Genomic DNA, 10,000 nt, shown 5'->3' with positions numbered 1-10,000 from the left:
TGATTTTATATTTTAGATAACAGTTTTGTCATTCTTGTGATGTGATAAATTTATTGTTTCCATCTTACATCCATAGTTGTTTTTTATCTTCAAAGTTATGTACCGCTATGTAATCTAGATGTTATACACAAAATGAATGTTGAACATTGTTGTGCATTTTATCTTTGCTGCTACTTTTTTACTGGAATGTTCCACTTGAAGTGTGATTGTCACACTCGGATCCAGACTTCAGATCCCACCCAATGCACCCTGCTTTTTCTGACTTGCATGGCTAACTCCAACAGGTTAGCAGTAAGGTGAGCTGCAGCACCAAGCGTGTAGTATCCTACCAGCACTTTACCACTACCCGCTCATCCACATCATCCTCAGTCTCATCTGCTTCATCCTCCTCCAGTGGTAGTGAGGTGGGTCTCCAGGTGACTAAGGTTATAGATCTATTGAGCTGTAACTGTTCACAAACATATTAGTAACTGGATAATAGATTTATCATTACTTTTAAGCAAATTACTGCATGTTTTCTAGGGGTCATAGATATTCAGGTTTTAGGAATAGTTTGGGTGATAAATGTCTGTTTTAGGTAACTGTTTTAATCCATTTTGTTTTAAATATTTTTCTTCTTGTTTAAAGATAAAGACTGTTTGACGCTTGCATCATTATTTCTGGCAATAATGTCTAAATTATTTTAAAGGGTTACAAAATGATTGTCACTTATTTTATATGGGTGTTTGGAGCAATCCCCATTCCTGTCTTTTTAATCTTCTTTCATATTTGTGTGTTTTGGAACTGTGATTTCTATTTGATTATATTATTTGCATGAAAAATAACCTGAGTTGTTTCAGCAACCTATATGGTGTGGCTGTTTTTTCTTGAAATAATTTTTTTTTAATGTTCGGTTTATTTATTGTATATCAATTTCCAGGGAGAAAAGATAGAGAACAACACCATATCCATGCAAGTACCTCCTGCATTGCCAGTAAAGCAGCGCTTACAGCAAGGTCGACGATCAGCTGAGATGCGCACAGCCTCAACATATGATAATGTTAATTGTGATTTTCCTGATACTGATGCTGTAGACTCACATGACATTAGATATAAGGTGAGGAAAAATGTTTTCATCTATTTTTTCTTTTTTTTTTTCAATGATTTTTATCAGGATGCACTTGGTACTGATTATTTTTGTATCTTTTTGGTAACTTAATATATAATGTACCCTCTTATTTTCAGAAGGATGACCCTAGTCCCAAGCTTCCTCCCAAGATTGGCAACCTGCAGCTGGGTGGCAGCAGTAGCAGTAGCACCAGCAGTGTAAACAGTGGTTATATGAGTAGCACTACCAGCATGTTGAGCAACAGCAGCAATGCCAGCAGTCAGGGGAGCAGCAGTGTTGTGCAGCTAAGGCGGCATACCACTGTGTTCCAGTCCCAGCTTGGCAGTGCAAGTCTTGGGGATGACAACCCACCACCACTGCCTGTCAAGAAGAAATATGGTATGCATTCCTCTTGGCACAAAATAATCATTGATATTGTTTGCCATAGCATGAACATAGTATGCATCAAAGTTTATTCTGTCACCAGGAGTTTAGTCCAAGACAAATTCATGAAGAATTCATTATGACAAATGTAGCAAAAGGTAGAAATGAGAGTAAATAATTTCACAACACAAGAGATGTAATCAGTGCATTTCAATCACCTTGTCTTTAGAATTCCATGTAATTCTGAAGACAAGATAATCAAAATGCACTGATTACATCTCTGGCATTGTGAAGTTATTCAGTCTCATTTATACCTTTTCCACAAATTCATAACCTGTGAGATTATGTCAAAAAAGAATACTGCAAGATCATATTTACTTTTATTCTAGTTATGGACTACATGAAGCTCTTTGGCCAAGTGTCTGAGCCTAATGAAAGTGACCTGTTAAGGAATTCTGTGCATCAGATACACCTCCATGCAGATTGGAATGCTCATGAAAATGAACATGAGCTTTACCATGCATCTCATTCATTCTCCAGCATGATGCAAGGGTGAGACACACAAATCCTTTATATGAAATTCATAGTTATGAAATATTACATGTGCTTGCTAGTATGTTTGGATTTTAAATCTTGTTTCTTTGTTTTTGTAAAGGTGATTGTTTTTTGGCCTTTAGTATTTAGTATTTGTCATTATTGAAGTTGCTTGAGCATTTATTGTTTTTTGTTCTGTTGCATTTTCAGTTGGCTCATGCTTTAATTTTAATGTCTTACAAGCATTTATAAGAATATTGTATAAAATGCATTTAGCTACAGTTTTGATTTTATCTATCATTTGATTATTATTATTATTCATCTTCCTCTTCTTCTTTTTCTTCTTCTTATTATTATTATAGTTATCGTAATTGTTGTTGTTGTTGTTATTGTTATTATTGTTATTATTATTATTATTATTATTATTATTATTATTATTATTATTATTATTATTATTATTATTACAATGTTTTAAAGTTAGTTAGTTTCACAATATATATCTTTTACTTACATTTTCACCCTTTCTTCTAATTACAGCAGCATGGAACACATATCGCTCCAGCCTCCACCAGCGCTACCCCCTAAGCAGAAGCAGAGAGCTATTGCCACGGTCTCTCGCCAGTCCTTGCCACCAGCAATGAGAGTGGTGCCCATCATGGGACCCGAGCCAGAGGAAAAGACATATGACCCGTAAGTTCTCGATATTCTTGAGTTGAAGCCACCAGAAAAATGCCCTCTTTTGTTTGGATATGGTGTCAGTTAGCTTTTTAATGCATTGTTGTTCATATAAGATTATTTCAAATTATTCAAAGTTGTTTTTAGTAATGGTGAACATTCCATATAGGGTTGTGTTAGTATCATACATTACTTATTAGAATTATCAAGAAGTACTTCAAATTAATAAGATCATCCTCTTGGAAATGGTTAGAGAAGCTATTTAGAAATGTGTAAGACATAGGAGAGTATTTAAGATATGTCTTCCTGCCAAACTGATTGTTGTTCAACTCTCCAAGGATCGACAACGGTCGCAAACATGAGGAGGAGAGAGACGAGCCTGAGGAGGTGATTGTCCAAGACCAGTGTTTACACATAGAGAAGAAAGCGCCAGAGAAGGAAGAGGAGGAAGAGGAAGAGGAAGAATGCTTGCTTGATTACCTTGATGTACAGGAGTACCTGGTTCTGAAGAAGGATGGGGATGAAGGCCCTGACATCAGAGGAGGCCCTGTGGATGCTCTAGTGGTCCATGCATCAAAGGCTAACAAGAATGGTGAGGAAGAAGCTGTGGCTGTATATGATTTTCTTTTATTGTCATTATTATTTTGACTTAGATGTAGAGGAAAACATGGAAATATTTATTTGTTTGAGTATATTGTTCCTAGTCACTCATTATTTTAGTGCATTTAAGTGTTTGAAGAATTAGGGGTGATTATTGTTGTAGGATTGTTGGATGGACCTTATGTTTTCAAGTAAGAATTCATCTTACGGATTTCATAATACAGAATTAATTTAGAGATCAGAGGGTTTGAGTGAAAGCCCTGTACCAAATGGATATTGAAATAAAAAAGATTGTTTGCTCACTCACTCATTTGCTCACTCACTCATTTGCTCACTCACTCATTTGTTCACTCACTCATTTGCTCTCTCACTCATTTGCTCACTCACTCATTTGCTCCCTCACTCATTTGCTCACTCACTCATTTGCTCTCTCACTCATTTGCTCTCTCACTCATTTGCTCTCTCACTCATTTGCTCACTCACTCATTTACTCACTCACTCATTTCCCTTACTCATTTACTCACTCACTCATTTCCCTTTCTCATTTACTCACTCACTCATTTCCCTTTCTCATTTACTCACTCACTCATTTCCCTTACTCATTTACTCACTCACTCATTTGCTCACTCACTCATTTGCTCTCTCACTCATTTGCTCTCTCACTCATTTGCTCACTCACTCATTTGCTCTCTCACTCATTTGCTCTCTCACTCATTTGCTCTCTCACTCATTTACTCACTCACTCATTCCCTTTACTCATTTACTCACTCACTCATTTGCTCACTCACTCATTTGCTCTCTCACTCATTTGCTCTCTCACTCATTTGCTCACTCACTCATTTGCTCACTCACTCATTTCCCTCACTCATTTGTGCACTCACTCATTTGCTCTCTCACTCATTTGCTCACTCACTCATTTGCTCACTCACTCATTTGCTCACTCACTCATTTACTCACTCACTCATTTGCTCTCTCACTCATTTGCTCTCTCACTCATTTACTCACTCACTCATTTCCCTTACTCATTTACTCACTCTCTCATTTGCTCTCTCACTCATTTGCTCACTCACTCATTTGCTCACTCACTCATTTGCTCACTCACTCATTTGCTCACTCACTCATTTGCTCACTCACTCATTTGCTCACTCACTCATTTGCTCTCTCACTCATTTGCTCACTCACTCATTTCCCTTCATTCACTCATTTGTGCACTCACTCATTTGCTCTCTCACTCATTTGCTCACTCACTCATTTGCTCACTCACTCATTTGCTCACTCACCCACTCACTCACTCACTCACCCACTCACTCACTCACTCACTCACTCACTCACCCACTCACTCACTCACTCACTCACTCACTCACTCACTCACTCACTCACTCATTTGTGCACTCACTCATTTGCTCTCTCACTCATTTGCTCACTCACTCATTTGCTCACTCACTCATTTGCTCTCTCACTCATTTGCTCACTCACTCATTTGCTCTCTCACTCATTTGCTCTCTCACTCATTTGCTCTCTCACTCATTTGCTCACTCACTCATTTGCTCACTCACTCATTTGCTCTCTCACTCATTTGCTCTCTCACTCATTTGCTCTCTCACTCATTTACTCACTCACTCATTTCCTCACTCACTCATTTCCTCACTTACTCATTTACTCACTCACTCATTTCCCTTACTCATTTACTCACTCACTCATTTGCTCTCTCACTCATTTGCTCTCTCACTCATTTGTGCACTCACTCATTTGCTCTCTCACTCATTTGCTCACTCACTCATTTGCTCACTCACTCATTTGCTCTCTCACTCATTTGCTCTCTCACTCATTTGCTCACTCACTCATTTGCTCACTCACTCATTTGCTCACTCACTCATTTGCTCTCTCACTCATTTGCTCTCTCACTCATTTACTCACTAGCTCATTTCCCTTCCTCATTTACTCACTCCCTCATTTGCTCTCTCACTCATTTACTCACTCACTCATTTGCTCTCTCACTCATTTGCTCACTCACTCATTTGCTCTCTCACTCATTTGCTCACTCACTCATTTGCTCTCTCACTCATTTGCTCACTCACTCATTTGCTCACTCACTCATTTGCTCTCTCACTCATTTGTGCACTCACTCATTTGCTCTCTCACTCATTTGCTCACTCACTCATTTGCTCACTCACTCATTTGCTCACTCACTCATTTGCTCTCTCACTCATTTGCTCTCTCACTCATTTGCTCTCTCACTCATTTGCTCTCTCACTCATTTGCTCTCTCACTCATTTGCTCTCTCACTCATTTGCTCACTCACTCATTTGCTCACTCACTCATTTGCTCACTCACTCATTTGCTCTCTCACTCATTTGCTCTCTCACTCATTTGCTCACTCACTCATTTGCTCACTCACTCATTTGCTCTCTCACTCATTTGCTCTCTCACTCATTTGCTCTCTCACTCATTTGCTCACTCACTCATTTGCTCTCTCACTCATTTGCTCTCTCACTCATTTGCTCACTCACTCATTTGCTCACTCACTCATTTGCTCTCTCACTCATTTGCTCTCTCACTCATTTGCTCACTCACTCATTTGCTCACTCACTCATTTGCTCTCTCACTCATTTGCTCTCTCACTCATTTGCTCTCTCACTCATTTGCTCTCTCACTCATTTGCTCTCTCACTCATTTGCTCTCTCACTCATTTGCTCACTCACTCATTTCCCTTCCTCATTTACTCACTCACTCATTTCCCTTACTCATTTACTCACTCACTCATTTGCTCTCTCACTCATTTGCTCTCTCACTCATTTGCTCTCTCACTCATTTGCTCACTCACTCATTTGCTCACTCACTCACCCACTCACTCACTCACTCACTCACCCACCCACTCACTCACTCACTCACTCACTCATTTGCTCTCTCACTCATTTGCTCACTCACTCATTTGCTCTCTCACTCATTTGCTCTCTCACTCATTTGCTCACTCACTCACCACTCACTCACTCACTCATTTGCTCTCTCACTCATTTGCTCTCTCACTCATTTACTCACTCACTCATTTCCCTTACTCATTTACTCACTCACTCATTTGCTCACTCACTCATTTGCTCTCTCACTCATTTGCTCTCTCACTCATTTGTGCACTCACTCATTTGCTCTCTCACTCATTTGCTCACTCACTCATTTGCTCACTCACTCATTTGCTCACTCACTCATTTGCTCACTCACTCATTTGCTCTCTCACTCATTTGCTCACTCACTCATTTGCTCACTCACTCATTTGCTCTCTCCCTCCTTTCCTCACTCACTCACACACACACTCACACTCACACTTACACTCACACTTACACTTACACTTACACTCACACTTACACTTATTCTCATTCACTCATTCGTGCACTCACTCATTTGCTCTCTCACTCATTTGCTCACTCACTCATTTGCTCACTCACTCACCCACTCACTCACTCACTCACTCACCCACCCACTCACTCACTCACTCACTCACTCACTCACTCACTCACTCACTCACTCACTCACTCACTCACCCACTCACTCACTCACTCACCCACCCACCCACCCACTCACTCACTCACTCACTCACTCACTCACTCACTCACTCACTCACCACCCACCACCACTCACTCACTCACTCACCACTCACTACTCACTCACCACTCACTCATCACTCACTCACTCACTCAATCTTCACCCACCCACCCACCACTCACTCACTTCATCTCTACAACACGTGTTCACATCCACTTCACTCACTCACCGCATCTATCACGTTCACTCATCATCACTCACTCACTCACTTACCCACCCACTCACTTACCCACCCACTCACTTACCCACCCACTCACTTACCCACCCACTCACTTACCCACCCACTCACTTACCCACCCACTCACTCACTCACTCACTCACTCACTCACTCACTCACTCACTCACTCACTCTCTCAGGGACCCTGATAAATTTTCATATGCTAATAAGCACACATATTTGCACAACACTTTCTCTGTTACTTACACTTTCAGACAGTTACAGAATATGATAAAATGGAGATTTTTAAAACAAATATAAACTTTCATATAATACTTATATTCTCTTCCTTTTTTTCCAGATTTCTTGTATCAAGAAGCATTTTTGACTACATATCGCACCTTTGTATCACCCAGTGAACTTGTGACGAAGTTGTTGTATCGTTACAATAAATTTACAAGCAGCCCAGACGTAGACCGCCAAAAGGCAGCACGAAATGCCTTCTCCCTCCTTGTTCGCGTTGTGGATGAGCTTACCATCACAGACTTGAACATTGAAATTCTTGAAACTCTTACTGAATTTGAATATCACCTGCTTTGTCGTGGTGATCTTCTGCTGGCAAGAGCTCTAAGAAAAAAAATAGTCGAGAAGCTTGAGAAACGCAAGAGATACTACGCGCCAAATGAAAGTTTGATTATTGCCTCACGAGAGGTGACAACAAAACAGTCTACACTGTTGGAATTCAAGTCCCACGACATAGCTGAGCAGATGACTTTGCTGGATGCTGAACTGTTTCATAATATGGAAATTCCAGAAGTGTTGCTGTGGGCAAGAGAACAGAATGAGGAAAAATCTCCAAATTTAACTACTTTTACTGAACATTTTAATAAGATGTCTTACTGGGCTCGCTCTCGAATCCTTGAACAAGAAGATGCCAAGGACAGGGAAAAGTACGTCATGAAATTCATCAAAATAATGAAGCATCTTCGTAAAATCAACAACTTCAACTCTTACTTGGCCCTTCTTTCTGCACTGGACTCTGCTCCGATTAGGAGACTAGAATGGCAACGAAATGTTACAGATGGTCTGAAGGAGTATTGTGCCCTCATTGACTCTTCTTGCTCATTTAGGGCATATAGACAGGCTCTCTCTGATTCTACACCTCCCTGCATACCTTACATGTAAGTTGAGGAATTACTTCTTGGGTTTGTAAGTTTTCTGAATCTTTAAATATGGATGAAATAATGATAATGGAATCATTATATATTTGTATAAACTAATTAATTTATTTTACAGTGGACTGATTCTCCAAGACTTAACATTTGTTGATATTGGAAACAACGAGTTGATGGCAGATGGGAATGTTAACTTTTCTAAACGTTGGCAACAATTCAACATTCTTGATAATATGAAAAGATTCAAGAAATGGTGAGTACACAATGAGTTTGTAATATCTAATGTGAAAGAAAGAGTATGACTTTTAAGATTTTACCAATAGTTACCTATGCAACTTTATCTCACCGACTTGCACTCACCTTTTTCAGCCATTATGTCTTCAAGAAGAACGAAAAAGTTATTGCCTTCTTCAACAACTTCGACGATTATCACAGCGAGGAGGCCCTCTGGCACATCTCCGAGTCCATCAAGCCCCGAGGTGGAAAGAAGAAATGAAAGCCTGGGGTCTCTCTCACCAGCAGGATCGAATTAAGCTTTAGACATAATTCACTGCAGTAATGCGTGATTTATATAAATGTTATATTTTTTTTAACAGTAATTGTAGTATGTTCTGAGGTGATACTGTGAGTTTGACTCAAAATACTTAATTGTGTTCAGTTATTTGTGTAAAATAGTACAGATGACTTGGATATTCTACCACACATAATCCTAGCAATCAGATACACCTCAAAAGTATATATTTGTTAATAGAAAATGGAATATGTATGAATATGCATATATTACTATTACATCCCAGTCCATTGTGTAAAATACAGTAGAGATTAGTTGGAAGCATCATGAAGGTGCTTGGTATGGAGGCCACAATGGCTAGTCGCATTTTCAAATTTAGTGGCTTTGAAAATATATGTAGAAATGCTTGGAAGTTCATTCTGGTAACTGTTAGACTGATGTAAAAGGCATAACTACAAAATGTAAGGAATGAAAAGGCAGGAAGTGTTGTTCATATATTGATGGGTCCCATATTGATATGCTGCCATTAAAGAAAGTAGAGGAAATAAAATCAAAGAATGTTTAATATGTAGTCAATTTGTATATATTTGTACAGTGGAAATGAAAATAGAATAATCATTTTTATTTTATTTGGTGATATAGACAGTCCTACAGATATAGAGCCATTTTGTGTTCTCAGTTATGCAATTCACAAAACTCATTCTTACTCAAATATGGGTTTCTGTTTAACTCTTTGTTAACTTCATAATAATGTAAACATTTGCAAGCCAAAGATGTAGCCGAAGGCTGCGCATGTAATGATCAGTCCAAAGATATTTTCTTGTATGTTAGTAGGTGGGAATGAAGCCAACAGACTTGTGCTGATTAGGTGAATTTCACCCTTAGACTTTTACTTAGAATAAAATCATTTCTTCTATTTAAGGTGGTGTTCTGCCAACAGTTCTATTTGGTAGCACATCATTTGTACTGTTCGTTTCCTATTGGTAAATCACATGTGTTTGTGGTTATAGAGAAGAAATGCCAAACATCTGTTCTTTTATTTTGGTCCTCTAAACTGTCACAAAACATTAAAACAGACCATAGTGCTTCCTATGGCTGCACACAACTGGCATGACTTGTCAGCATTGACTAGAGTATTATATAAGGTCACAATACACTAGATGGACTACATTATTAGGCATGGTCACTTTACTTGTTGTTAATCATTTCAGGCCTTAATGGTAGATCATCCAATCTGTGTTTAGGATTATCTGATCTTCCATGACTTATCTGGGAAGGAC

At 39.0% G+C, this 10,000-nt stretch overlaps 1 protein-coding gene across 22 annotated transcripts in view; it reads left to right on the top strand.

Moving 5' to 3' along the window:
- The window catches only part of LOC122251804 (rap guanine nucleotide exchange factor 1), a 140,602-nt gene that overhangs the window by 128,873 nt on the left and 1,729 nt on the right, over nt 1-10,000 (top strand). For 9 of the 22 annotated variants that reach the window (XM_086548177.1, XM_086548175.1, XM_086548173.1 and 6 more), the window contains 9 exons: nt 285-416; nt 920-1,096; nt 1,225-1,486; nt 1,861-2,023; nt 2,543-2,695; nt 3,019-3,272; nt 7,396-8,215; nt 8,331-8,462; nt 8,579-10,000. The exon at nt 8,579-10,000 is cut by the window's right edge and continues 1,729 nt beyond it. In XM_086548177.1, coding sequence (XP_086404303.1) covers nt 285-416; nt 920-1,096; nt 1,225-1,486; nt 1,861-2,023; nt 2,543-2,695; nt 3,019-3,272; nt 7,396-8,215; nt 8,331-8,462; nt 8,579-8,705 — 2,220 coding nt within the window. In that variant the 3' untranslated portion in view covers nt 8,706-10,000. The remainder of the gene's footprint in view (nt 1-284; nt 417-919; nt 1,097-1,224; nt 1,487-1,860; nt 2,024-2,542; nt 2,696-3,018; nt 3,273-7,395; nt 8,216-8,330; nt 8,463-8,578) is intronic. The other 13 variants (XM_086548180.1, XM_086548176.1, XM_086548161.1 and 10 more) reach the window with 5 other exon arrangements.

The sequence above is a fragment of the Penaeus japonicus genome, unplaced genomic scaffold, assembly GCF_977035675.1.
Source record: "Penaeus japonicus unplaced genomic scaffold, GWHDUDI00000001_assembly GWHDUDI00000020, whole genome shotgun sequence".
NCBI lineage: Eukaryota > Metazoa > Arthropoda > Malacostraca > Decapoda > Penaeidae > Penaeus > Penaeus japonicus.
Note: the sequence above shows the minus strand (reverse complement) of the source record. Positions and strands in the feature narration are given on the sequence as shown.